Genomic DNA, 25944 nt, shown 5'->3' on the forward strand with positions numbered 1-25944 from the left:
GGAAAGGAGGTGGATATTGAAGATTTGGCGAAAATGGAAATGACTAAATGTAGCAGTCATTTGGCTACATAAAAATGAGAGGACTTCTGGTTTCTGGTTTTGGTGGCTGGGATATTAGTCGATGCCATTAACTGGACCGAATGGAAGTTCTAAAGCCAATTGATTTTTGGATTTCAGGTTAGAAGTAAGAAAGAAAGAAAATTAGAAGTCTCTTCCCACTTCAGTGTGCCTCAGTGTCATTTAGGACACCTTTTTTGAACTTTAAACTCCTAGTAACCCAAATACTAAAAAAAGTTAATCTATTAAGTTTGGGACAGGTGGGGTTCGGAAATCTGTATTTTCGTTAGCATCCTGGGTGATGCTGGTATAGGGAAGTTTACAAACCATACTTCAGAAGCAGTATTTGAAAAGTAACGAAAGTGCAGCATGGTGATATCCCATTTGGCATGTATATGGCCTCTTCCTTGTTGTGATTTTCATCTCAAGTCTTTTTTTTAAATAGGCCTACATTGAAATGAGTGGTTAATATACAGTCCCGACTTACTCTCATTTAAACATGGCTCACTTTCAGATCCTGATAATAAGATTCAGTATGCCGTGTGTTTCTTAGGCAGGAAAATGTTATGCCCACAGAAAACCTTTTCCTTGATATTTCCTAATCACTTGTACGAAGTTCTTTTCTTTAAAGCTTCAGTTAATACCTTCAGCATGTAACTGGTCCATCTTCTATTCAATGTGCAGATTGCTCTGAATTGTATGGTGAAGCTAGCCAAGGGCAGGCCTCATCTTAGCCAGTCAGTGGTTGAGACCTTGTTGACCCAGCTGCACAGTGCTCAGGATGCCGCGCGGATCCTGATGTGCCATTGCCTGGCGGCCATTGCCATGCAGCTGCCAGTGCTGGGCGACGGAATGCTTGGGGACCTCATGGAGCTCTACAAGGTGATCGGACGGTCAGCCACAGACAAGCAACAGGAACTTCTGGTAAAGAGCCACCTTTGAAACTGCCAGGGATGAATAGATCTGGTGTAGTGGGAATTACTTTAGGAAGTCAGCGTTACTGTTTGACTCTACTTAGATTAATTATGTAAGACCAAGAGTCTGCTGAAGTCAGAACAGAATTGGAACTGTGAGCTTTTGACTATTTCCACTTTTGATTTACAAAGCTCTGTTTAGTTCAAATCTAAAACCGCATTCTTCCCAAGCCCTGTCAAGTTGCTTAGTGTAGCCAAGCCTCCAGTCTGATATTTTTGTTTTATTTCAAAGTGAAAATAATTTTTTTTCCTTTCTAATGCAAAGCAGTAATGAACTAAACCCTATTTTGTACTTTCAAAAATGTAAGTTAAGGACGTAATGATAACAGTGACCATAAATTAGCTCAAATTCCTCTTTTCCAATTCAGGACCTCTGTAGCTGTTTAGAATCCTATTTAGGTTTCAGTATAGTCCTGGGGTTGGGAAAGGTGCATGCTTAGAAACAGAAGACAGGGAAGCTATATAATAACGTGTAGTTGGAAGTTCTCCAGGGCTGAGAGTAGGCTTCGCTCTAAATAAGCATAAATGAGATGTAAGCCTTAAGTTGGCTGCTTCATATTGTGGTCATCTGAATTTAGGGCTTGGAGAAAAGTGTAATGAGATTTCTTACTCAAGCTCATTTTATATTTAATCCTCCGGGGAAAATTGTGTAAAAGATTACCCCCATTTCATTCCTACCAGGAAAAGTTACCCTTGATGACCAAGTGGCAGTAGCCATGGGAATGACATCATACAGTTATCCCAGCTTATGTGGACCTTTGTATATATCAGCTTCAGAATACTAAGACACAGTTAGCCAAGTTTATTTTTTATTGAAGCAGCATTTTCAACTAATGTTCTTTGTCCCTTTTTTGTTAGTACTACTGTGAGACAGTTTTAAATTATGAAACATAATATTAAAGCATAAGGAATAATATGAAAACAGTTGCATCCGTCACCTAGCTTAAGAAAAAAAATCTTACCAGTACAGTTGAATTGTACTTCCCTATGTACCTCCCTAATAGTATCTTCTTCCTTCTCCCAGAGCTAACCACTGTCCTGCATTTGGTGTTCATCGTTCCCATGCATGTTATACATTTACTACCTTGGTATATATCCTAAGTAATAAACAATATTCTTTTCATATTTTTAACTTTATATAAAGGTTATCTTGCTACATGAAATCTTTTGCATGTTGTCTCTTTGCCTGTTTGGTGGGAGCCATCTAATAGATAAGGGTATCTCTGGTTTACCCCTTTCACTACTATATGGTATTTCACTGTGTGATATCATAATCTCCTAATCCGTATTTATGGGCATTGTTTCTGATTATTTGCTATTACAAACAATACTCTGAGCAGTGGGATAAATTGCTTAATGACTTCGAAGTGGAAAATTAATAAATGTCAAAGGAAAACAAATTTTGTTCTTTTTTGATGGGTTCTAATTCTTCTCCCTTTTGGTTAAAGTTATCTATGACATTGGATAGAATTACATGTTTTCTTCCTTATTTTTCTTACTTCTTTCTCAACGTTAGGTGAGTTTGGCCACTGTGATATTCGTAGCAAGTCAGAAAGCACTATCCGCTGAAGTAAAGGCAGTAATTAAGCAGCAGCTCGAAAGTGTCTCCAATGGATGGACTGTTTACCGAATTGCCAGACAGGCATCCAGAATGGTACGTGTTATCCTTCTGTGTGAACTGGGTTGGTGAAAGTGACAGGTTACAAACCTTTGATTGTGTGATTGTCACCCCTAGTCAAGATGGAAAGTAAATATGGAAGTATGTTTTAGTCACGGGATTGAAAGATGATAATGGAAAGGACCTAGTTTATACCTTTTCTCGTGTGTTGTGATGGGGAAAGTTCCACGGGAATTCCAAAAATATGAACTCTTTTTGGCTGAAGAGTTTCAGCCACTTCATTTTGCCCTGTATTCTCATAACCACAGCTGCCTCCCACCCACCACTTTCATCCTCCATCATCAATACACCAGATCTTTCTTCCTTCTCTCTCTCCAACCTTGTCATTCTTATTTGGAGATAGGGGCACGTTTTAGTAGGCTGTTCCCTTCTCGGCCATATGAAAAGCCTAACAATTTTTATTTTGTTTGAGAGAAATATAGAGCTTGGACAGTATAGAAATCCTTTGGGGATAAGACCAGAGAGCAAGTTTGAGAAGTGTTATCCTAGATACTGTAACACATGTTCTCATTTTACGGTGTTTCTCAAATGTGGGGAGGAGCTCTATCGAGAGAACAATTCTTTGTTATAGTCAATACCCCCAAGCATCCAGGCACTGCAGGATACCGAGCTCACGTTTCCCCCAACAGCTCCCCTCCCTCGGTCATTTCGAGAGGCATTCACGGTGCTGCTAATAATCACTTCAGGGAACTTCCTGGAGTTCACACCCCACCTCCCCACTGCACTAACTAGCTCATACAGAATGACATACAGTAGGTGTTCATACTTTCTATAGTTTGAACTAAAATTCTAGATGTGAGTTATAGTTCATTCCATTTATTTTCTCTTTGGAACTGTTTTAGAAAAGAACTTCAGGCATTCTGTTATATAAAAGCAGCTCAGCATATTTTCTCTGAAGAAATACTTAGACTGAGTCTCAAAGAATTATATAATGTGAAGAATGGTTGTTAAAACTTATCCAAGGTTTGAGTTAGTCTTTTAGCTGCCTCACTACCTAATTCAAGTGTAAGAATCTCATCATGTGCACACCCCCCCCCCCCCTTTTTAGGGTAACCATGACATGGCCAGAGAGCTTTATCAGAGTTTGCTGACTCAGGTTGCCTCAGAACATTTCTACTTCTGGCTGAATAGTCTGAAGGAGTTCTCACATGCAGAACAGTGCCTCACCGGGTTGCAAGAGGAGAACTATAGTTCAGCACTTTCTTGCATTGCTGAGTCTTTAAAATTCTACCACAAAGGGATTGCTTCCTTAACAGTAAGTACTCTTAATTCTCCTTTGGTGGTGATAACTTGATTCGTGTGAGAATGGTCTCCCTTTTCTTTTTGGGTTATTCTGTTCTAACTACCTTGAAAAATCTGCTGATAAATAGATTTAGCAATATTAAAACAATAAATAGGACGTGGTAGTAAATCCTTAACCCCTCCCCCACTTTTTAATATTCATAAGTTGATGGAAGTTTATCATTTTGTTTTTGCCAAGTACTAGGTACCACAGAGAAGAAGGATTACTGAATCCATGCAGAAAGGACACATGGAGATAGGTATTTCCTCTCTAGACTCCTAGTAATAAGACGTACTGGCTCAGTACCAACCATCACATGTAACTCCCTGCCCCCTATTTCATGCCTGGAAGCTGCTCACTAAGAAACTAGAGTTTCTTACTTTGTAGACAAAGAAGGAATTATCAAGGATGCTAGCGTCCCATTTTTTACCCCTTTGTGATATCCTCCTATTCAAATTAATAGTCAGCCAGCTACTGTTTTTTGTTTTCTCTGCCAGGAGAGTAAAGGGGTTGCAGGAAGGGCAGACCATTAACATTTCTTACATTTCCTTGAAATGAGTCGTATTCCAAAGTAAGAACCTATATCCAAGAGGAGCGTGTTCTGTATTAATGCAAAGATTTTTTTCCCCTCAAGAGTAAAGAGTTTATATAATCAAAATTAGACAATTTGTAAGTATTGTCACCCAACTTTTAAGATTGTATATATTTACATGGAACCATAAAACTTTTGGTACCTGTTTACATATGTTTATCACATAATCTAAACTATTCTTAATGGTGGGCCATCCCAAAAGAGATGCTCCGAAGTAGAATAAAGAGTAAACAGATGTCACAAAAGAGACAGAATATTCAGACTCTTGTGGTACATATCTTTTGAAGTATAATTTCTTTTTTAGCTAGGATTAATCAGCAGCTGTTTTAAAAACAGGAACACACAAATGGCTTCTCTCTGGCTCATGGTGCTCCCAGTAGCAGGGACTACTGTGATTCTTTCCTCTTGATTATTCCAGGAAAAGAGTGTTGTTACCTATATCAGGCTAATAAATGCCTCAGAAAATCAAAAGGTATGGTTATTGGTTGCGATCAGTAAAATTATTTCATTTTCTAGTTCACATGGGGCTTGTTTATTCAGCACAGAAAATGGTTCCATCCGTGAAAGAAGCTCAGAGAACAGTGAAGCAGACAGAATTAATATTATGAAAATCCTGTTGAATATTTAATAGTCTTTTAATGATTTGTGTGGTATGTGTATTTAATGAGGCTTGGCAGTAATTAAGGATTGAATTCTGACATAGACAGAAAGTACTCAGTTGACAGACAGAAAGCCCCTGTCTTCATCTCCGCTCTGCCGTTAACATATTATGACCTAAGGCAGGTTATTGGGCCTCACATCATCTCCTTTTGAAATGGAGTTCTTTTATTCAACAGACCATAAGCACTTACTATGTGCCAGACGCTGCTTTGAGGTTAAAAAAAAAAAAAATCAGGAAATGATTCTCTTCTTGATAACAGGTTAGAGAAGAAAGCAGTATGATCCTTACAGTCATTTGGAACTTTCCACATTTCTTACTGTACTATACCATCAGGGTTTTTGTAAAGATTTTATTTTTATCATTCATTGGGCAAGTGTGGATTTGATACTAGCTTTGCATCTTTGTAACTGAGAAGATATGAGCACAGACGCCCTTCTACTCCTGCCACGTGAATGAGCTGATGTGAGATTGTACAGCTCTGTGAATTACCTCCTTCAGCCAAACTAAACAAGAGAAGCTCAACATTCTGTGCTTATGGGGACCCTACAGCGACGCTGGGTAGCTAATTTCCCAACACAGTGATTAATGATACAGTTATCTTGCTACTTAAGAATAAAAATTGTAAAAAGTATTTTAGTTTTCTGTGCTGTGTAACAAATCACCACAAATTTAGTGACTTAAGACAACACTCATTTATTATTTCACTGTGTCCATGAGCCAGAAATCCAGACATGGCTTAGCTGGGTCCTCGGCTCATATTGACCTGGTTGCAGTCATGGTGTCTGCCAGGGCCAGTCTTGTCTGAGGCTCAAGGAAGCGCAGGGTTCTCTTCAGAACTCACGTTTGCAGAATTCATTTCCTCACAGCTGTAGAATCTGTGGAAGCTTCAAGTCCAGCAGGAAGATCTCTCACCTTCAAGACTGTCTTTTAATGGGCTCACCTGATTAGGGGAGATCCATCTAGAATATACGAATCTCTCTTTTGATTGATACAAAGTAACTTCATTAAGAATCTAAATTACATCCCCCCAATTCATCACCTTTGTCATATTGCATTAGTTAGAAACAAGTAACAGGTTTCATTCACACTCAGAGATTACTGAAGATGTGGATACCAAGGGATATGAACCAGAGGAGCCATCTTAGCATTCTGCCTACGATGGTGGATTGTTAACTTTATCTATTTTAAAAGAGTGAATATGTATAACATCTCCATATGCATTGTAGAGGGTATATAAAAATGTAACAAATATCCAAGTATACCTGTCATCTTCAGGAAATGGGACATTACCATAGCTTCTAAAATTCATGCATATTCCTCCATGTTTGCAGACCATTTCCTACCCTACAAAGGTAACCACCATCCTGCATCTTGTGTGTACCGTTCCCTCGCCCTTCTTTATAATTTTAATGTGCTTTTTTGTAATTCTAGACAAGGTACCATTTTATGTTGTTTTTGAATTTTATATAAAAAGGAATCCTACATATTTGTATTCAACTTGCTTTATCTAAATTATGTTCTTTTTTTTTTTTTTAAAGTTTTATTGATTTTGAGAGAGAGAGAGTGTGTGCAAGGGACAGTGTGCATGAGGGGCAGAGTGAGAGGTTGAGAGAAGCCCAAGCAGGCTTCGCGCTGTCAGCACAGAGCCTGGCTCGGGCCTTGATCCCATGTACCATGAGATCGTGACCTGAGCTGAAATCAAGAGCTGGATGCTCAACCGACTGAGCCACCCAGGCTCCCCCATCTAGATGATGTTCTTAAGATTTATTCATCTTGTCGTGTGAAGCTCTAGGTCAGTTTTACTGCTGTATATTCTTATATCATATGAATATTTTTGCCCCTTCTAGTGTTGATAGAAATTTTCATTTTTCCAATTTTTTGCTAGTATAACAGTACTGCTGTGAACATGCTTGTACATGTCTTTCGATACACCTATGTAAAGCTTTCTCTAGGACAGTCATTCTCAGTTGGGGATGATTTCATCCTTCCAGAGGACATTTGGCAATGTCTAGAGACATTTTTGGTCATCGTGATTTGTCATGGTATTTCTGGCATTTATAGCGAGCACAGGCCAGAGATGCTGCTAAACATCCAACAATCCACAGGACAAGTCCCCTCAACAAAGAATTACTCGGTTCAAAATGTGGCTGGTACACTGAGGTTGAAAACCCTCTTCTGGGGCAGTAGACCTCAATTGAAGCGGTGTATCTGTCCCCTGCTCCAAAGTGTGTGGGGATGTTTCTCTTTGTCATAGGGTAAGGGGGACTGCTACTGGCTTTAATCCTGAAATGCCCAGGACACTCCTGCCTCTGCTAAGAAATACTGCTCTGATATATTTCCTAGGAGGATAATGGCAAGGTTATGTGTACCTTCAACTGACTAACTAATACCAGGAGCCTCTCTACAGTGGTTTACAAACTTCTAGTCCTCCCAGCAGGGTATAAGAGTTCTGTTGCTCTGCATTGTTCTCCTGACTTGGTATATTCTAGAAGTTCTGATTGACATTTCTCAAGTCATTAATTCAATTAAACATTTTACTTACTTATTTTCTTATTTATTAGCTATAAATGACATGTAACATACTGGTTTCAGGTATATAACACAATGATTCAATATTTGTATATATTGTAAGATGATCACTACAGTAAGTGTAGTTAGTTAATATCCATCATCAGCATACATAGTTATAAAAATTTTTCTCGTGCTGACAACTTAAGATCTACTCTCTTAGCACCTTTCAAACATGCAATACAGTATTATTAACTATACTCACCATACTATACACAATATCCCCATGATTTATTTATTTTATACCTGGGAGTTTATACTTTTGACCCCCTTCACCCATTTCACCCACCTACCTGCCACCCCCCCACCCCACCTCCCCACCTCTGGCAACCACAAATCTATTCCCTGTATTTATGAGCTTGGGGTTTTTTTGTTTGTTTTTTGTTTTGTATTCCACATATAAATGAGATCATACAACATTGGTCTTTGTCTGACTTATTTCACTTAGCATAATGCCCTCATGGTCCACCGGTGTTATTGCAGATGGCAAAATTTCACTTTTTTATGACTGAATAATATTCCATTATATATATGCACCACATTTCCTGTATCCATTCATCTGTTGATGGACGTTTGGGTTGTTGCCATATCTATTGTAAATAATGCTGTAATGAACATGGGGGTGCATATATGAGATAATGTTTTTGTTTTCTTCAGATGAATACCCAGATGTGGAATTGCTGGATTATATGGTAGTTCTGTTTTTAGTTTTTTGAGAAACCTTCCATACCGTTTTCCATAGTGGCTAACACCAGTTTACATTCCCACTAACAGTATATCAGAGTTTCCTTCTCTCCACATCCTTGATAATATTTATTTCTTATCTTTTTGATGATGGTTATTCTAACAGATATGAAGTGATATCTTGTGGTTTTGATTTGCATTTCCCTGATGATTAGTGATGATGAGCATCTTTTCATGTACCTCTTGGCCATCTTTATGTCTTCTTTGGGAAAATGTCTAGTCAGATCTACTAATTTTGTAATCAGATTGTTTTGTTTTGTTTTGTTTTGTTATTGGGTTAATAAGAATTCTTTATATATTTTGGATATTAGCCCCTTGTCAGATATAGGATTTGCACATCTTTTCTCCCATTCAGTAGTTACCTTTCTATTTTCTTGAAACAATTGAACATTTGTTTCATATTTGGCCACTTGTATTTTGTGTGTGTGTGTGTGTGTGTGCACGCGCTCACACGTGCGTGCGTGCATGCGTGTGTGTGTGTGTGTGTGTGTGTGTGTGTGAGAAAGAGAGAGAGAGAGAGAGAGAGAAAAGATGTTTCACAGAAGTGAAAGTTGAAGTTTTTTGTTCATTTTCCTAGCAGGCTGGTTATCTTATTGATTTGTCAGAGTTCCTTATATGTTCTGGATACTAGTTTTTTTATAGGTGATACGAGTTGCAAATATCTTATTTTGTAGCTTTTATTCCCCACTTTCTATCTTTTGATGAACAGTAGTTCTTAGTAGTCTAAGACTTAATGGTCTAAGTTATTGGTCCTTCTTCCTTTATGGTTTTTGTTTTAAAATTTTTTTCCCCAGTTCATGCTTCCTTTACCTTTGTAGCTTGTTTTGCTCAGCTTTATGTTTATTCATTCATTTTATTGTTTTTACACATTGTGGTAATTCATTCATTTTCATTGCTCTGTGATATTCTTTTGGTGACTGTTAAAGCAATTTGTTTATCTTTGATATCACTGGGGAACATTTGGATTATTTCCAGTTTGGGACTATTAAGAGTAATTTGATATGAATATTCTAATGTACATCTTTTGGTAGACATGTGCATTTCTTCTGAATGGTAGTGCTGTGTCATAAGATATACTGAGATTCAGCTTTAATAAATACCACCAAAAGTTTCCCATGGTGGTTTCCAGCTCAGACTCTTACCAGTATAAATGCTTTTTGGGGTTCATAGTGTTTCTTGAATTTATGGCTTGATGACTTTGATCATTTTCAAACATTTGGCCATTGTCTCTTCAGCTATAGCTTCTGTCCCTTTCTCTTTCATTTAGGACTCCAGATATCTACAATAACTCTTTTCACCATGTTTCATTTTTCTCTTACATTCTCTTCTGCATTTTCCATCTTTTTATCTCTCTATTCTTAGCTCTGTGTATGTTCTTCTGACCTATCTTCCAATTCAGTGATTCTTACATTGTGTCTAATCTGCTGTCAGACCTATTCATTAGGTCCTTAATTTCATTTGTTGTGTTTTTTTTTTTTCAGTTCCAGAATTTCCATTTGGCTATTTTATATTTTCCAGTTCTCTGCCAGGACTCTGTCTTGCCATTTACTTTCTTTTAACTAATTCATGTCTGATGTTCTGTTTTCCGGATCCATTGTGGCTTGTGTCTTAGACTGATTTTTCTGCCTCTTGGTTTGGAGAATTTTGTCTTTTTTGTATGCTAGGTAATTTTTTATTTGGTTTTGGACACTGTGGATGAAAAAGTATCCAATTACATCATCCAGAGCCTTACATCTCTTTCTTTGCCCTTGGCAGGCAGTTAGGGTAAGATCACCTTAATCCAACCAAGGACTGAACTGATTCAAAGCTAGGCTTCAGTCCTGGAGAGAGCCAGTACATTTTTGGGTTCTCCTGACTCCTGGGGCGTAGCCCTTTGAGGTTATAGCCAAAAGCCTGAAATGTTCTTCCCAGCACCCCCTTGGTCCTAGGAGATTGCCAGCAATTCTGCTCAGCTTCTCCGACTCTCAGGAGCAGCTTGCAAGTTAGCAAATATCTCAAGGGAGAAAATGTTACCAAATGTCAGTCTCACCTCCTTGCATTTTCCATCTCTCCATGATTTTTTACTTCAAAATCCTTTTTTGCCTTAAGCTCTTCAGCGCTTTCAAATAGATGTTCTTAATACTGTATCCAGTCTTCACTGCTGTTGTTAGCAGGAGGCCTGGTCTAAAACAGTCTAGGCCATGATTGCTTTATGCTTGGCTTATTCTTTCAAAATCTGAGCTTATAGTAAGCAAAATAAGCCAGACACAAAAAGACACATGATACGTGATTCCACTTGTACGAGATATGTAAAGAAGTTGGATTTATAGGAACAAAAGTACAATGGTGGTTGCCAGGTCCAAAGTCTGCATTATGGCTTACACATACACACACACACCCTGTTTTTTAACTGGGCTCATCAGATAGCTTTCTTTTAAGCCATGTTGGTTTCTTTAGGTAGCTCCATTTAGAAAATTGGGTGGCCCCGGGGGCACCTGGGTGGCTCAGTCAGTTAAGCATCTAACTTTGGCTCAGGTCATGATCTCACGGTTCATGGGTTCAAGCCCTGCGTAGGGCTTTGTGCTGGAGCCCGGAACCTGCTTTGAATTCTGTGTCTCCCTCTCTGCCTCTCCCCGACTCATGCTCTGTCTCTCTCTCTCTCTCTCTGTCTGTCTCTCTGTCTCTCTGTCTCTCAAAGGAAATAAACTTTAAAAATAAAAAAAGAAAATTGGGTAAGTACTACAAGTCAACAGTTAAGTAGTGTTATTTGCATACCTAACAAAGATTTAACTGTAAATGTTTAGGGGAAAAGAAAGAAGGAAGGGGAAAAAAGCAAGGAAGGAGAAAAATAGTTATTTAACGGGGAAGTAAAATAGCAATCCAAATAGTGGGGATAGCTCTTCCCAATTAGCTGATGCCTCAGAGTAAGCCGTAGGGAGAGCTCTGAGTCTGTTGTTCCTTCATTGGCATGTGTTGAATTCACTGAATATCATTCCTCCTTGAGGAAGTTGCAAGGGTAATATTAGTTACATATAATTTTTGCTTTACCTGTTAACCTTAGATTCCCAACTTCTGTTTAAGCTTTAGTTTCAATACAAAGAAAAGTAAATAATATCCTTTATATTCCTTATTAGCATTATGCATACTGCTATAAATCTAAGTTTTATTTCTTACACATTTTCTGTCTTTCATGGGTGATCTTACCGTAAAGCCTCTGACCTCTATGACAAACCTATCTTTTCTATGTTCTTTTGAACATGTGTTATATCTAGCATTGCTTTCCTTCAGTTTAACACAATCCAAGATGCACAGTCACTTTCAAGGTGACCATCTTATATCATCAATAAAATATTCAAAAATAAATCCAGAATTGCGGTAAATCTCCCTCATTGTAACTACATCTTGCTTCTCTTTCATTTTTATAATGCATGTTGGGACAAGATTGCCAGTGTTTTTTGTCTGGTCAGATGGTCTGTATTTATATAAAAGTATCATATACACCTACTTATATTCCTGACCATTGTAAAGTTATTGACAAGCAGTAAGTTAAAAATAGCAGGTAGTAGTTTAAGGAGCAGAGGAGGTCTTATAAGAGCAAATTAAATCTCTAAGGAATTAAAAACAATTGAACTGATCTGTTTGATCTCCTAATCTATGCTGTGTCATGATTAGAACAGACATCCCAAAAGCATGAAAACCACAGAATTCACTATATTGAGTACAATTATTACCTCTAACTACTAGAGCTCTATTTATATGTAGCTTTTAAATATCATCAAGGACCTTGGAATTTAAGAAGGATACTAGAGCAGGTGTGTGTTCTAGGGAGTGGCTAAGTCCTAGAGTAAAATATGAATACTACCAAATAACAAAACTTACTATTTGACGTTAAAAGTAGAGAGAAGTACACTAAGGTCAATATGTGATACTTGGCTAGATGGTAATATTGTACCTGACTTCCCTAAGTCAAATGCGTTGCTCTCCTGCTGAAAGGATAGTGTTAAGTGAGGTAGTATCTAAGGAGCAAACAGCATCAGCATGTTTTAAGCTAGTCATATCAGAGGAAAATTATTTTCACTATGCCTCCATTTATTGTTAATTTAGCATATTTTTGGTATGCCTTGTGTTGAAAGCACCATGCTCAGTTCTCTGCTAGAGTAGTTGCTGAGTAGTTAAAAGTTGTCCTGGTTCGTTGCCAATGAGTCTCTGGCTTGACTTAACATTTTTTGCCCCCTCTACATAGCAAATGTTGCTTTTACTATCCAGGACCCTGGATAAGTACCCTGATATTTCTCCATCTTCGTTGAAACTTATTTGTCTGTTTTGAACTGTTCTTCCTTCCATTAGCCTCTCTCTGCATTCTAAACATGTCTACTCAGAAATTCTTTTTAGTATTAATCTGGGCTCACAGTGGGAAAATGCAGCTATGAGACAACATGTTTTTTTAACAGTGACTGTCTAGCACCATGTTTCTTCTGCCCTTATCTTTCTTTCCTCCTTCACCTCCCAACTTTTAAAAATCCTATTAATGATTCCAGTGATGAGAATTTCAGGTTAGTAAGGTAGGAAGGTGGTGGGGTGCCTGGGGTGGCTCAGTTGGTTAAGCCTCTGACTTTGGCTCAGGTCATGATCTCACGGTTCGTGGGTTTGAGCCCCACGTCGAGCTCTGTGCTGACAACATGGAACCTGCTTGGAATTCTGTGTCTCCTTCTCTCTTTACCCCTCCCCTGCTTCTGCTCCATTTGTCAGAAATAAATAAACGTTAAAAAAAAATTTTTTTTAATGTTTTTTTTAACATTTATTTATTTTTGAGACAGAGAGAGACAGAGCATGAATGGGAGAGGGTCAGAGAGAGAGGGAGACACAGAATCTGAAACAGGCTCCAGGCTCTGAGCTGTCAGCACAGAGCCCGACATGGGGCTCGAACCCACGGACCACGAGATCATGACCTGAGCCGAAGTCGGACGCCCAACCGACTGAGCCACCCAGGCGCCCCTAAAAAAAATTTTTCTTTTAAAAGAAAGTAAGGTGGTGATAAGGGGGTTTTGGAAGAATGATAATGTCCTTGAAGTGTCCCTCAAATGATAACCTACCGGTCATGATCGAACCAACCCACATGCTGTAGAGACTGTGAATGTAGGAAGTAAGGAACCTGAATGCTGATGAAACATACAGTTTTTCAGAGCTGATGCTAAGTATGCTAAGTTTTTCTTTCTAATATTACATCATTCCTCTTATAATGTAGGTGTTTGTTTATCCATCAGTGTTAGAGCTCCTGCTCTTATGCACAAACGGTGCCGAATACTTTTTGTCTGGCCCCATCTTGCTCTTATGTTTATTTTGTCTTATATATCTTTTTCCCCCCAGGCTGCCAGTACACCACTGAATCCTTTAAGTTTTCAGTGTGAATTTGTAAAACTCAGGATTGACCTTCTACAAGCCTTCTCTCAACTTATCTGTACTTGCAATAGCCTAAAGACAAGCCCTCCACCTGCAATTGCCACAACCATTGCCATGACCTTAGGGAATGACCTTCAGAGGTGTGGTCGCATCTCCAATCAGGTGTGTCTTAACTTTATTTTCAGTGCAGTGTTTATTTATACTTTAGAGGTTTTTGAGGTTAGTTGTGAGATGAAAAATTCTGAAATCAGCGGTTTGACTAAAAGACATTAACTATCAAATGCTTATTAACTCATCTGTCTTGCCCAAAATAGGCTGACATTTTTTTAGTGGCAAAATGATTGAAGATGTCTCAGTAGGTGCTGCATGTTTATAACTGTATAAATTGTTTTAGTGGAACTGGAAGCTAAAAAAGCAATGTTTTTTGTTTCTGTGTATTATATGTATTATTATACTTCCTTGAACGTTTACCATCTTTGTTAATTTTATTTAACAACGTTTGTAAGAATGAATGGAATGGAAATGAAAAGAGTTGAACTACTTTTGGATTTGTTTGTTTGAGGAGGTTTTGTTGTTTTTTTTTTTTTTTTTGTGGTCTGTTATTATACAATAATGATAGCATGTTTGTTTCTGGTAATGGATACTTTTCCTTCTTTTCAGATGAAACAGTCCATGGAAGAATTCCGAAGCCTTGCTTCCCGATATGGGGATCTTTATCAGGCATCTTTTGATGCTGATTCAGCAACTTTGAGGAATGTGGAACTATATCCTAAACCACCTTGTTATTTCTTGTTCTCTGGAAGTATTCTTTTAAATGTAGAGTTAATGCTTCAGATGTGCTTGACTAAAAAATATATAGTAGATAAGCCTACAAATTTATTATAATTAATAACTTCTCTTTTGAAATCTAGTATGAGCAGTACAGTTGTACTTTTTAACTTCAGCCAGGCTTTAAAAATTAATAGTGACTCAGTGGTGGCCTTTCTCCACCGCTAAGAAGAGCATCCAAAACCCGGGTCCCCCAGTGTCACATACTTGGTGCTCACTTGAGCTGCAGCGGAAAACGTAACACATTTTCCCACCAGAAAACCATTTTCTCTTTTGCATCACTTCTGTTTTCTTCATGGTGAACAACCCTGGTTCCCATCACCTTTACTAATGATCTATTATTCCATAATCTTCATTGTCCCTTTTGTTCCCTAAGCCTTCCTTGGGTTTTCCCTATTTTCTTATTAGCAGCCTCAAACCCTTTTTGAAAGGAGGGCAGAGATAAATTGATTTTAAGTTGTAGGGCCTATAAACCAGTAGTTCTGGGCCTTTTGGGTTTCTAAGTAAAAACCTTATGAATGCTGTGGACCCTCTCCTCTCCAGAATGCATTTATGCACACCCCCCAGCAGATTTGTAAAGTTGCAGTAGGGTTAACAGATCCCTTGAGCCCCAGCTTAGGAACCTCTGGGGTATCTAGAGACCATTTTGGTTGTTGCTGTTTTTAACTTTTATCAGTGAAACTTCTACATCTAAGCAGAAGAAAACCATTTCTGTGATTGAATCACAGGGCCTGTTGCTTGGTTCCCACCCCCTACCCCAACCCCACATTAGGCGGCCTCTGAAGTACTCTTCCTGGAACAGAATGTGAGAGTCACTATTATAAACAATAAAAGGGGGAAAAAATAGAGTCCCAAACTATTTGATTTGATAACATTATTGTTGCCTCACTTAAAATGTGGTCCTCATCTCGACTTGAACTTCAGAGAATATAAAGTCTATGTGGATTTCTCTCTTTTCATGTATAACCTTAACGTCCATCCAGACAGCAGCAGAGCTGTTTATTGATATCTCATGCAATAGAAGCCCTCATTTTGGACCCAGAATCAGCAAGGTATTTCTAATAATAGTTTACATTGAAGTGCATTTTCAAATATGTTATCTTACCTAGTCATCACAACAGTGTTTTGGAAGAGGTTTTACAGAAGAACAAAGAACAGGGACTTCTCCAGTATTTACCTGAGGTCACAGCTACTGACAAAACATGGATTTTCCGACTCCATTGTTTATTTACCTCCTGCCTCCTATTTTTAAAACACTGACCTGGAAAAATAACTAAGAAGAAATTCTTTGAAATTTGAATATTTTCTTCTTGTATACTGTAACTAAATTTTGGTATGGAAAACTGGGTTAATAATATAATTAAGCTTGACATTTTTATTCTTTGGTTTCCTAAACAAAAAGATATTCCTATTTTTGCTTCATTAATATTCTTCTCTCCTCTTCCATTAACTAATTATTCAGGAATGTTCCACTGGTTTTTTTGTTTGTTTTTTTGTTTTTTTTCCCATTATACTATTCTGTTTTGGAATGTGCATTTTCAGGTGTCTGTAATTTCCAATCTAATAAGGCCTGTGATTCCAGGATCAGCTTTCTCAAAGAATACAATCAACAAAGCAGGGTAAAATTTCTCTACCCTGAAGCATTCACTCACCATTTCCTTTCCGGACAATAGCAAAGTCCTTGCTTCTGTCTTAAAATTCTGCCTACTCCTAGACTAGGCCGCTTGGCTATCTTTTTCCCCATTCATCTGATCCATTTTAATATTTTCATAACATACTAATATTTGCTTATTTTTCCTTTTATCCTGTTCTCACCAGTGTTCATTTTCCCTTCAGACCTGCAGTGCTTGTTTTTAAAAAAACAAACCCCTTCCTTTTAAGTTTCAAAGTGTGCTTACACTTTCATGTACTTTACAGAGTCTTTGCCAATTAATTGCTGATTCAAGACTCACATCACACCATTTTTTATTGTGCCATACTCATTTTACCTCTTAGCACCCAGATATCGTTGTACTGTTGACTGGTATGATAGGCATGTTTTTCTCTTGATTGACTTTTTAACAGAGATTGAGTGCACTGTCAGCAGGGATGGGGTGAAGGGAGTTATCCAGCCAGCTTACTCATGCTGCTACTCTCTTTCTCACTCTTCTCCGCCCCCTCTCACTCTCCAAACCAGTTCTCCTAGCCTCTGCCCTTCATAGCAGGGAAAAGTTGGAAAAGAAAGCTTGTACCTTGAAGTAGGGTTCTTTGGGTTTCATTCTCAATAGTATACAACTGCTAAGAGTGGCTTCCTCCTAAAACTTCTGTTCTCGATATTATATATTCTGTGCCTTCCAAGTAAAGAAGGACTTGCAGCTAAAAAAGAACCTCAAGAGGACCTCTTTTGCACTGCTGGTGGGAATGCAAACTGGCACAGCCACTCTGGAAATCAGTATGGAGGTTCCTCAAAAAATTAAAAATAGAACTACCCTGTTACCAGCAATTGCTCTACTAGGTATTTATCCAAGGGATACAGGTGTGCTGTTTTGAAGGGACACATGCACCCTAATGTTCATAACAGCACTATCGACAATAGCCAAAGTATGGAAAAAGCCCAAATGCCCATCGACTGATGAATAGGTAAAGAAGGTATGGTATATATATACAATGGAGTATTACTCGACAATCAAAAAGAATGAATCTTACCATTTGCAACTACGTGGATGGAACTAGAAGGTATTATCCTAAGCAAAATTAGAGAAAGACAGATATCATATGACTTCATTGATATGTGGAATTTAAGATACAAAACAGATGAAAATAAGGAAAGGAAGCAAAAATAATATAAAAAGGGGGGGGGGGAACAAAACAGAAGAGACTCTTAAATATGGAGAGCAAACTGAGGGTTGCCAGAGGAGTTGTGAGTGGGGGAATGGGCTAAATGGGGCAAGGGACATTAAGGAAGACCCTTGTTGGGATGAGCACTGGGTGTTATACATAGGGGATGAATCATTGGAATCTACTCTTGAAATCATTATTGCCCTACATGCTAACTCACTTGGATATAAACTTTAAGGTTAATTTTAAAAAAACTCAAGAAAAGGAGGCATAACATTGGTATTTCACTGTAGTTTTTACAAAAATGTGTCTATCTTTTTCATAGCCTAGAAGCTTTTTTGGAAGAAGGCATCTTGTCTTACTATTCAGCTTTGTATCTCTAGCACCTAATATAGTGCCTGAACCAATAACAGTAAATATGGATTATGACAGGGTAGATGTTTATAATTATGAATTGTCTACCTCATTCCAACTTTTTAGAATTATCAAGAAGAAATATTTTGAGATGGTGGTTCATTGCATTTTTCTATTCTGACTTTTTATTTGTAATAAGTCCTTTGCACTTAATCTTTATGTTACTGCCTAAAAGATAAGCGAACAGTTCCTGGCTATGACAGAATAAATAGACTGGACTTTTCCTTTTACTGCGAACAACTAAAACCTGGATAAAACATAAAAGTTTTATGTAAAACTGTAAACAGTTAACTGTTTACAGACATTGGACAATAGGAAATTCAAGAATGTCATCCCTTGGTGAAGGGACACAAATAAGGTAAACCCTACCATAGTCTTTCCTTTCTTTTCCCTGGAAGCACTCAGCAGAACACAGTGGTCTTGCTTAGTTGAAGAGATAGGAATCAGGGCTCAGGGAACCAGAAGAAGCTAGAACTTGCAGGACAGAATACAGGGGAGAGAAAGCAGCTTTCCAGGGAAAGAGCTCCAGAAATTTCATAGGCTGTGATTCTTTGGCTGAAGATTAGCATATGTGTACTAAGATACACATATGTAAGGGAAACTGCACAAGGCCAGGCAAAAAACAACTACTGGGGGAAGAATGATGACCAGAAGTTATAAGCTGAACAATTCCTAGAGTTCACACATGTCTGAGAAATGTTTTGAGTTCCACCTAGCCAAATGGAGAGACCTTATTGAACACTGAGAGCATTCAGAAGAAACACCAGAAGGGTCACACCACCTTAGCAGTGGGGCTAAACTAAGTCTAGAGCAGTCTTTCAGATAAGCTTTAAATGAATCAGGATTATATACAAGTAACTTGACTGTCTACCAAAACAAAATTAACATTCTCTAAAGACAATAAAATAAAAAGTTCAACAGTATAAAATCCACACTTGTAGCATCAGATCAAGAATTATTAGACATGAGAGGAAGCAGGAAAATGTGACATAACCAGGAGAAAATTAAGTCATTTAGGAAAAAGACTCAACAAATGACAGATGATGGAATTTACAGAGTTGGACTCTAGAATAGCTATTACTAATATTTTCAGAGATTTAAAGGTAAAAGATAACATAATTAGGAGAAAAATTAAAGATGTAAAAAGGACCAAATGGAATTTCTAGAGCTAAAAAATACAGTATCTTGATTTTGCCTTTATTTTTGAAAGATAATTTTGATGGATATAGAATTCAACTTTGGGTTAGGTTTAATGGTACATTCGATATTGCAAGAGAAAAGTTCAGTGAACTTGGAAGACATAACAATAAAAACTACCCAGACCGGACAGTGAAATAAGAAACAGCCTGAAAAACAACAGAGTCAAAACTAGCCTGTGGAACAGTATCATTTGTACTAATATATACATGTAACCACAAATCCTAGAAAGAGGGGAATGAAGGAAAGGGAAATATTTAAATGGCTGAAGTTTTTAAATGTTTAATTAAAAATGTAAACCCACAGATTCAAGAAGCTTAACAAACCACAAGTAAGGTAAACAAAGAAAACCATAACAAGCCATACATTGTAATCAAATTGCTGAAAACCAATGATGAAGAGAAAAAATTTAAATGGAGAAAGGGAGTGCATAGAAGGGAAGAAAGATCAGAAATCCACTGATTTCTCATCAGAAATAATGCAAGCCAGAAGACAATTAGAACATCGTTAAAGTTATGAAAGTGAAAAAGGTAACCCAGTATTCTATATTCAGTAAAAATTACCCTTCAGTAATTAAGACTAAATAAAGGCCTTTTCAGACAAAATCTGAGAAAACTTGTTACCACCAGATGTGCACTACTAGAAATGTTAAGTTCTTCAGGCTGAAGTGAAACCATTTCCACTGTAAACTTAGAGCCACAAAACAGAGTGAAGGGCACTGGAAATGGTAAATATGTCACTAAATATAAAAGACTTCTTTCATTTTTTTAAAGTGTTGATCATTCAAAACAATAATAACTATGGGAGTTTATAACATGTGGAAGTAAAATGTAGGAAATAAGACATGACAGGGAGGGGATTGCTGTATGATTTTTATGTTTTACATGAAGTAGCATATAGAAAATTATTTGAAGATAACTTGTGATAAACTAAGGACGAATAAACTCTAGAGCAACCACTAAAAAATAAAACAAGCCAGGAGATGAGGTAAAATGAAATACTAAAAACAACAACAGAAACAAACCCAGTTAATCCAAAAGAAGATGGGGAAGACAGGATAAAAAGAAACCGTGAACAGATGGAAAAGTAGAAAACAAATTACAAGATGGTAGCCATAAACCCAATCATACCAGTTATTACAGTAAATGTAGTCTTACTCTAAATAAAATCAGAGATTACCCTACTGAATACAAAAGCAAACCCAACTGTCTGCTCACCACAAGTAACCCATTATAAAGACACAGATAAAAGTAAACATAAGGACAGAAAAGTATATATCCTGAAACTCTAAAAGCTGAAGTGACCATATTAATATCATACAAAATAGACCTCAGTACAAGGTACATTTCATCATAATAAAGGATTCCATCCATCAAGAAGACATAGTTCTAAATATGTACAAAGAAACATGAAGCAAAAACTGGCAGAACTGAAAGGAGAAATAAATCCACAATTATCAAGTTTTCAACACTTCCTCTGTGAGTAAAGAACAGCTTGTCAGAAAATTTCTTAGGATGTAGAAGACTTGAACAACTCTATCAATCATCTTGACCTAATTGACATGTACCAAAAGCAGCGTATATGTTCTTTTCAAGTGCATTTGGAACATTTAATGAGATAAACCATACACTGGGCTAGAAAACAAATCTCAATGAACTTTTAAAAGCGTTGAAATCATACAGAATATGGTATCTGACAATTAAGTTAGAATTGACTAACAAAAACGATCTCCGGAAAATCCCCACACATTTAAATATTAAATAAGACTTCTGAATAACCTAACTGGTCAAGAAATCAGAAGAAAAATTAGAAAATATGTTAAAACAGGATGAAAATGAGAACACATATCAAAACTTGTGGGATGCAGCGAATGCAGAGCCTAGAGGGAAATTGACAGCTTTAAATGTTTTTGTATAACATAAAAAGTTTAGAATCAGTGATCTAAGTTTCTACCTTATCTGATGCTACAAAAAGAAAGCAAATTAAACTCAAAATAATTTGAAGGAAAGAAGTAACAAAAATATGAGCACTGATAAATGAATTAGAAATAAATAGTGGAGAAAATCAATGAAACCAAAAGCTGGCTCTTTGAAAAGACAATGAAACTGATAAAACCAGTTAGTCTGAGTGGTAAAGGAACACAAATTACCGATACCAGAAATCAAAAACACCAGACCAAGTCCTATAGCTATTAAAAGCCATAATAAGGGAATAACAGTTTTCATGAACACAGACACAAAAACTTTTAACAAGACATGTGCAGATTGAATCCAGCAATATCCAAAAGATAATGCATCAGAACTAAGTAGGTTTTATCCCAGGAATACCAGGTTAACAATAGAAGACCAAACGGTGTAATTTACCATATTGCATAATAAAGGAGAAAAGCTGAAGCGGAGAGCTTAATAAACATTTCAAGTCTTACTATGAAGCTATAGTAATTAAGACTATATGATATTTGTTTGATGGTAGAATGGAGAGACCACTCACATATGTAATCATTTGATTTTTGACAAAGGTACCAAGGTCCTTCAACTTACATCTTAATGAAGTTCATTTCTTAAGTAAATGAATGCTTTAGTAGGAGGTAGAGCAGTATATTCTGAATTTAGACCCTTTTGGTAGCAGGTAACTCCGTAAAAGACTTTAGTTTCTTTATGCTTTTTGTGTATAGTTTTCCTTAGAGTCCTATAAATGAGGTTCAGTTCTTGTCTTATTGGAACTTAAGATATAGTACAGAGCAGGAAACAAAGCTTTGGAGCCAGGCCAATACAAACATGAATCCCTTGTCATTCACTCCTAGCTGTATAAATATGTGCATGTGATTTCATCACATTGAGCCGCATATGCATGAACTATAGGTAACTTGTGATGCCTGTCTCCTAGAGTGGTTGTGGTGGTTAACTGAAATAACCTGTCTAAAGTACCTAAGGGAAGTGCTTTAGTTATGCCTTTAACACACCACTTGATGTTAAGAGGATAATAAGAGAGGGGCGCCTGGGTGGCTCCGTGAGTTGAGTGTCTGACTCTTAGTTTTGGCTCAGGTCATGATCTCATGGTTTGTGACATTGAGTCCCACGTTGGGCTCTGTGCTGACAGCGTGGAGCCTGCTTGGGATTCTCTACCTCTCTCTGTCTCTGCCCCTCCCCTGCTCACTTGCATGTTCACACTTTCTCTCTAAACAAATAAACATTTTTTAAAAAGGATAATAAGGAAATAATAACAGTTATGCCCAGTGTGGCCGAATTACCTATGTTGCATTTTCAAATAACCGCCTTGAAGTTTAGTTGGAATACAAAAGGTTTGCTTTCTTTTTTCACTTAGGAAGACTTTCAAAAACACTTTTAGGTCTGAGGCAGTAGAGGAAGAAAGAAGGAATCTCGGTAAAACTTTCCAGCATGCTCTATATACTAGCTCTCCCCTGAACATGCCTGTGCCTTTCACATCCATGCTGTGGATCCATGCCGTTTCCACAGCCACAAATGCCCTCCACACTTCCACCTCTCCACATCTCCATCCTGCTAGCCCGCTAATTTGCTCAGGACCTGTCTCTTCTGTGGCATTCCTCCCCTCCCTCCATGTGCTGATCTGTTATTTATAGATCCTCACTGGTTATTTGGCACTTATGGATAATTACCTTTTCAAATGTCTTAGGTCTCCTTCCCCTCATGGCACAGACAGGGTTTAAACATTTTTCTACTACCTAACACCAAAGTGATTAGACTTAGAGAATTTGAAGTCAGGTCTGGGTTTGAATTCCAGGCTTATTACTTAACCTCTCCAAGCCTCAGTTTCCCCCCACCTGTAAAATGGAACAACCGTGCCTACGTCGTTATTTTACAAATTAAATGAGAACATGTGCAAAGTGCCTGACACATGTAGACATTGAAGTAGTGACTATTTTGGTTGATTAATTGATACTGATTTGACCTCAGTTTCCAGGAATATGGATCTACTGGAGCGGCCCATGCTGACAGTGAATATGAGAGGAGAATGATGTCTGTGTATAATCATGTCTTGGAGGAAGTGGAATCACTCAATCGGAAATATACCCCTGTTTCTTACATGGCAAGTGACATTTGTTTTATTGAGTTTTCATTACATAGATAGAAGTGGGTTTTTATCCAACACTTACTAACCATGTGAATTCATCGAATTCCCCTCTCTGCCTGTTTTCTGCTGTGTGCCTATTTTGTAAGGGTTAATAATTGCTGTGAGGATGAAATGAGCTAATCCATGGAGCACTTAGCACATCTCTCACTGCTATAGAGTTACGTTAATGTGCCAAATCTGCTCTACCAGAATGCACTTTTTTTTTCCTTTTAACAATTGAACTGAAGTTGCAATAGTTCTCAACCCTGGCTACACGTTAGAATCGCTTTGGGAGTTTTTTTAAAAAAATAAATCACTACCCAGGCCCCACTCCAGACCAAGTAACTTTGAATCTCTGCAGTTGAGGCCCAGGCATTAGTATTTATAAAAAGCTCCCAGGTGATTGATTCTGTCCTGCCACCAGGGTTGAGAACCACTGGCCAATTGAAACAGAACTGTGCTCGTCATCTACAAGGCAGTGAATCACTTCCTGCCAGATGATGCCACTGATGTCCTTTTAGCCTGCTGAATCTATTGCCTTTGGCCCTGTTCAGCTCTTCCTCTTCCTTCAGTTTCCTCCATCACAGGACAGACTGACACACCTTCACCCAGATTTTCTCCTCCCTGTCTGGCCATTCCCCAAGTGTCTTAGTCAGCTCAGGCTCCCGTATCAAAATACCTGTAGACAGGCTGGCTTAAACAACAGGCACTTCTCTCTCATGGTTGTAGGGGCTGGAAAGTCCAGAACAAAGGTGGCAGCCAGTTTGGTTCCTGGTGACAACCCTCTTGCTGGCTTGTGGACAGCCACCTTCTCACTGTGCCCTCACACGTGGAAGAGAAAGGGAGCTCTGGTCTCTTTTTTTCTTGTAAGGACACTAATCGCATCATGGGGCCCCATCCTCATGACCTCATCCAACCCTCATACCCTCCCAAAAGCCATGTCTCCAATTACCAACATATTGGGAGATAGGGCTTCAATGCAGGAGTTTGGGGAAGTCACACATTCAGCCCATAACACCCCATCTGTGACCTTATACCTTGGAGAGTTTCCCTTGCCTTGGCTACCCATTAGATGCTGACATTCCCTGTAGCTCTTTTCTGGCTCCCGCTCTTCTCGCTCTGTACTCTCACCCGTTATCAGGTGTTTAAGAAGAAATTGGTAAGGTATGTTGTTGAAGAGTTAGATTAGATTTTCAGGACAGATACATTCCCTGACATAAGATCGTCAATACGTATTTGCTGAGTTGAATTGACCTGGGTGGTTGTTTGACAGAGACTTGGTTGCTAAGGGACAGAGTAAAGATTCTCTTTGAAGGAAATACACACATCCATGCAAGACATTGATTAGATGTCAAAAAATATAAAGGCTGGGGGCACCTGGGTGGTTCATTCGGTTGAGCATCCTACTCTTGGTTTCAGCTTGGGTCATGCTCTCACGGTTCGTGTGTTCAAGCCCCACAGCTTGGGATTCTCTCTCTGCCCCTCCCCCTACTCTTGCACATGCCCTCTCTCTCTCTCTCTCTCTCTCTCAAATAAACTTTAAAAAAAATACAAAGGCTGTAAAGTATCAGACTCAACAAAGAAGAGCGTGTTGGTGCTATGCTAGTCCTCCTTCTGGCTTACTAACTACACTACGTGCCTCCATATTTCCAGACTGTTAACTATAATGGTAATCTGCTCCTAACACACCTATGCACATGTGCCCAAGGGGCCATCGGCCTCAGAGGCACTCTACACTCTCCATATGGGGAATTGCAAAATCTGCCTCCATTCTTTTAAAAGAGAGAATGGTGCCTTTTTGCCCCAGAACAGCCTGAGGGCACTTGGGTCCCCTAAGTCCAGCCTTTAAAGAGGTTTCTCTCCTAAAATACTGTTGGCATCAGACTTCCACCACCAGTAGGATGTCCCTGCAAGTGCTTCCCAGATTCCTCGTTGCAGGAAGGTGAATAATGTTGCCTTAGCAGTTAAACCTGAAGAAATAGACCCAATGTGTTTGAATCTGTGTTGTGGTTTTCTCAAGTAATAGACCTGGCATTTGTATTAGGAGTCTCTTGGGCACGAAATGTTCAACAGCCTGAAACCAATAAGGAGTGGATTCTTCTGGCCTAGAGCCTTAATGCCCAGCTGTTTAAAATTGTTCACAAACATAGGCAACTAGGCGGCACTGTGCTTAGAATCAGCAGCTCAGAAGGGCAGACAGCACAGTAGAGTGGCTTGCAGCTTCAGGCCATTGGTGGGGAAGTAGACTGAGGAGGGGAGGGGAGGGTACACCAACAGGAGCAGTTCTAGGTCACCTCAAGTTACAAGTGTTCTGATGGTGCTGTAATTTTTTTTTTTCTCTTAAGTTTGCAAACCATTGGTGAAATAGAAAACATCACTGAACTAAGAGTCAAGCAACCCAGGTTCTAGTCCCAGCTTGTCCCATTACCTGTCTGGGTGACCTGTGTTATCAGCAGAATTGAGGATTAGACTGGGTGATCTTTGCAGTATCTTTGACGGTGTCACAGTTGTATGTTCATCTCCAAACTCACCAAGTTGGATACATTAAATACGTACAGTTTTTTGTATGTCGGTCATACCTCAATAAAGTGGTTTTAAATACATACATACATACATACATATAATATCTCAGAACTCTTTTAAGTTCTAGTTGTGTGGCTC

General features: G+C 38.4%; 1 protein-coding gene across 1 annotated transcript in view; it reads left to right on the top strand.

Annotated features, from left to right (window-relative positions):
- The window catches only part of INTS7 (integrator complex subunit 7), a 91663-nt gene that overhangs the window by 58839 nt on the left and 6880 nt on the right, over positions 1–25944 (top strand). The window contains exons 11-17 of the mRNA XM_007096162.3: positions 742–981; positions 2548–2685; positions 3758–3964; positions 13903–14097; positions 14596–14699; positions 15747–15815; positions 23127–23259. Of these exons, the coding sequence (XP_007096224.1) occupies positions 742–981; positions 2548–2685; positions 3758–3964; positions 13903–14097; positions 14596–14699; positions 15747–15815; positions 23127–23259 (1086 nt within the window). The remainder of the gene's footprint in view (positions 1–741; positions 982–2547; positions 2686–3757; positions 3965–13902; positions 14098–14595; positions 14700–15746; positions 15816–23126; positions 23260–25944) is intronic.

This window comes from Panthera tigris, chromosome F3 (genome assembly GCF_018350195.1).
Source record: "Panthera tigris isolate Pti1 chromosome F3, P.tigris_Pti1_mat1.1, whole genome shotgun sequence".
Taxonomy (NCBI): Eukaryota; Metazoa; Chordata; class Mammalia; order Carnivora; family Felidae; genus Panthera; species Panthera tigris.